This window comes from Halyomorpha halys, unplaced genomic scaffold (assembly GCF_000696795.3).
Source record: "Halyomorpha halys isolate HHAL.00 unplaced genomic scaffold, Hhal_1.1 Scaffold827.1, whole genome shotgun sequence".
Classification (NCBI taxonomy): Eukaryota; Metazoa; Arthropoda; class Insecta; order Hemiptera; family Pentatomidae; genus Halyomorpha; species Halyomorpha halys.
The window spans coordinates 16655-20336 of record NW_027116393.1 but is presented as its reverse complement, the minus strand read 5'-3'; the positions used below and the strand labels follow the sequence as shown (position 1 = coordinate 20336).

The window sequence follows — 3682 nt, the reverse complement described above, 5'->3', positions numbered from 1 at the left end:
TCGGAACTCTCGAATAAGTTTCACTATTTCTAAGTGACCTCTGCTAGCACTGCGGTGCAGAGCTGTCCTTCCCTTTATATCAGGCCTTAAACCTTCGACTCCGAACTGTAAAAGCAATGCTACAATATCAGTATGGCCTTCCCTGGACGCTATGAACAAAGGAGTTTCTTCATCACTGTTAACTTCACTACTAATCTCACGATCTTTTCGAAGAAACATCGACACTATTTCCAAATTACCATTTAATGGAGCGTAATGTATAGGGAGATTTAGCAACTTATCTCTTTCAAATATGCTGGTTATAAGTACCAGTAGTACTTCTACACATCCCATGGAATTGTCTCTAGCTCCAATATGCAAAGGCGTCATCCCTTTATCATCTGATGAATAAAAAGGTCTATGTTTGAAAAGCATTAAAACTACATCTTTTTCACTTCTTCTAGATTTACCATTTCTTTCGCAGGCCAGATGAAGGGGAGTACTGCCGTTTATATTTCTGTAAAAGAGATTAGTGTTATACTCAATCAACGATTGGACCACTCCTGAATGTCTTTCGTATGCAGCAAAATGCAATGGCGTCATACCATTAATATCAACTGCTTCTACGATTGCTGCGGCCTTCAATAACATGTCCACGACTTCCTTGTGACCCTCGAGAGAAGCAAAGTGTAGCGGAGATTTGAGGTCATTAGTTTTTGCTTCGATGTTAGCACCAAGTTTTAGTAGTAAATTCACTATTTCCTGCGAACCACTCAAAGCCGCATGGTGAAGTGCAGTGTATCCATCTTTATCGATATAGTCTAAGGCAGCTGGAGGTTGAGGAAGTAGTAATTGGGCAATTGATGACAAACCAAGTCTGCTGGCGATGTGTAAGGGAGTTGTGCCATTGATGCTGGAAGAATATTTATTGGCTGTAGAATTTAAAAGCAATTCCACAACATCGGCTTGCCCCTCCTCACAGGAGTAGTGGAGCGGTGTATATCCCCGTTCATCTCTAACTTCCAATGAGGCTCCATGGGATATCAACAGCCTGGCTATTTCGGTGAGTCCGTAGTAGGAAGCAATGTGGAGTGCTGTTGATTTATGGATCTCTGTTACGTTATTCGGAATAGTAATAAACTCTATATCTGAATGTGCGTCTATAAACGTCGTGAAATTCGCACTTGCAACTTTCAGCGCACTCGCTTGCAGAATTATTTCAACCATCTTTACATTTTTCGATATTACTGCTGAAGAAAGAGGAAGATTGCCGTGAACATCTTTCTTTTCTGTATTTGCTCCATGTTTGATGAGTAGTTGCGCTCCTTCAAGATATCTCATTCTGATGGCATAGTTAAGAATAACAGTTGGGTAAGATTCCAAATGTTCTGTCCTGTTCATTAAAAGCTTTATGAGTTTCAACATTTTTTTTGAAACTGCATTGAACAGAATTTTTGATCCTAAAAAACTTTTATCTTCTACCTTTGCGCCATGCTCTAAAAGTAATTTAATTAATTTCTTAGATGATTTGGCATAAGCTAAATCTAGAGGTGTTTTCCCTTCCTCACTCATCACATTGGGGTCAGCGTTCTTAGACAAAAGAAATTCAGCAAACTCAGCACTGTTTTTTTCTATTGCTAGATATAAACCTGTGATATTATTACAACCTCTTCTATTAATGTCATCCCCGTAATCCAAGAAGGTATTTATTAAGTTTATATTTAGATTATCAGCGGCTCGTTGAAGAGGAGTATAGCAAAATATATCTTGGATTCCTAAACTCGCATTCTGGGATAGCAAATAGCCAACGGCAGCTTGGTAACTTTCGGCAGCGGCAACATGGAGCGCCGTTTGGCCTAGAAGGTTTTGGGAATCAACATTAGCCCCGCGTGATGTTAGGACCTCCATGATTTTAGTGTTATTACTAACCGCTAAAATAAGTGGTGTGTTCCCATTTGCACCTTTCATATTAACATTAGCCCCGTGATCTAGAAGTTTAATAATCATTTCTAGGTCTCGTTTATTGATTGCATAATGTATTGCTGCGTTTTTAGAAATGTCTCTTATATCCACAGTTGCATTTCTTTCCAATACCAAATTAACAATATCTGCGTTGCTCATCATGATAGCCATAAGCAGTGGTGTAATATTAAACCTTCCCTCCATATTGATATTAGCACCACTGTCTAGAAGTGTACTTACAACATTCAGATGCGCTTTTTCTACTGCATAATGTATTGGAGCGCTACTATCACTGTCTCTTATATCTACAGTTGCATTTCTTTCCAATAGTAAATTAACAATATTTGCGTGGCCCATGCTGGCTGCACTATGCAGTGGTGTACTGTTGAGAAATCCTCTACTATTGACACTCGCACCACTATCTAGAAGTGCCCTAACAACGTTCAGATGCCCATACTTTGCTGCATCATGTATTGGAGCGTCATTATTACTGTCTCTTATATCTACAGTTGCATTTCTTTCCAATAAAAAATTAACAATACCTGCGTAGCCCTTCATGGCAGCGATATGCAGTGGTGTAGTTCTAACCCTTCCCTCCATATTGATATTAGCACCGTGATCTAGAAGTGCCCTAACAACATTCAGATACCCTTTTTCTACTGCATCATGTATTGGAGCGTCATTATTACTGTCTCTTGTATCTACAGTTGCATTTCTTTCCAAGAGAAAATTAACAATATCTGCGTAACCCTTCATTGGAGCAATCCATCCTGTAATTCTAAGCCATCCCTCCATATTGATATTAGCACCGTAAATTATAAGTGCCCTAACAACATTCAGATGCTCATAAAATGTTGCATAATGTATAGGAGCGTTATTTTCATCGTCTCTTATATCCAAAGTTGCATTTCTTTCCAGTAACAAATCAACAATAGTTTTGTAACCCTTCTTAGCAGCAATATGCAGTGGTGTTCTACCTGAATATCCTACACTATTGACATTAGCACAGTGATCTAGAAGTGCCCTAACAATATTCAAATGTCCATAAGATGCTGCATTATGTATAGGAGTGTTATTATAATCGTCGTTTACTTCAATAGTTGCATTTCTTTCCAGTAACAAATCAACAATAGTTTTGTAGCCCTTCTTGGCAGCAATGTGGAGTGGCGTGGACCCATCTTTTCCTCTGCTGTTGATTCCAGCGCCATGTTCCAGAAGTTTAAAAGTTTCATTGATATTTCCGGTTTCAATGAACATATGTAGTAGTGTATCATCAGGCGGCCCCATCATACTTGATGAGTGTCCCTCATCTCTCTTTCCTATTACCTAAAATCACAATATATATACATATATTAATATAAATCTATATTTCTAAGCAACTTCTAATTAAACATAATATATAAATATTTATTAATCATAATAACATATATAAATATAGGTGGTTGTGAAGGGCAATGTTCTTCTATTTACTTATTTTTCTTGAATTTTTGTAACTATGACTACGTGAATTTTATTACTTTGTAAAAAAGATTGAATCACCACCTTTCATTCCCTTAGATTCACTTAATAGCAATATTCTCAAAGACAATATGTTACTTCGACCAATAAGGACTTACCAAACCAACTAGTACAGACATTGTTGACAGACTTATTACCTAAAAATTCGACAAGAGACGGTAGGCGATCACAACAGCGGATATGGGGCTTGGAGAAGGAGATCTGGAGGAAGGAGAACTGCAGC

General features: G+C 38.0%; 1 protein-coding gene across 1 annotated transcript; it reads right to left on the bottom strand.

Moving 5' to 3' along the window:
- Positions 1 to 3: 3 nt before the first annotated feature.
- Positions 4 to 3150, bottom strand: LOC106686479 (serine/threonine-protein phosphatase 6 regulatory ankyrin repeat subunit B-like; the record flags this gene model as incomplete). Its single annotated transcript, XM_024363962.2, has 1 exon — positions 4 to 3150. A coding segment is annotated over one exon (3147 nt), but the record flags the coding sequence as incomplete, so codon positions are not given.
- Positions 3151 to 3682: the final 532 nt, after the last annotated feature.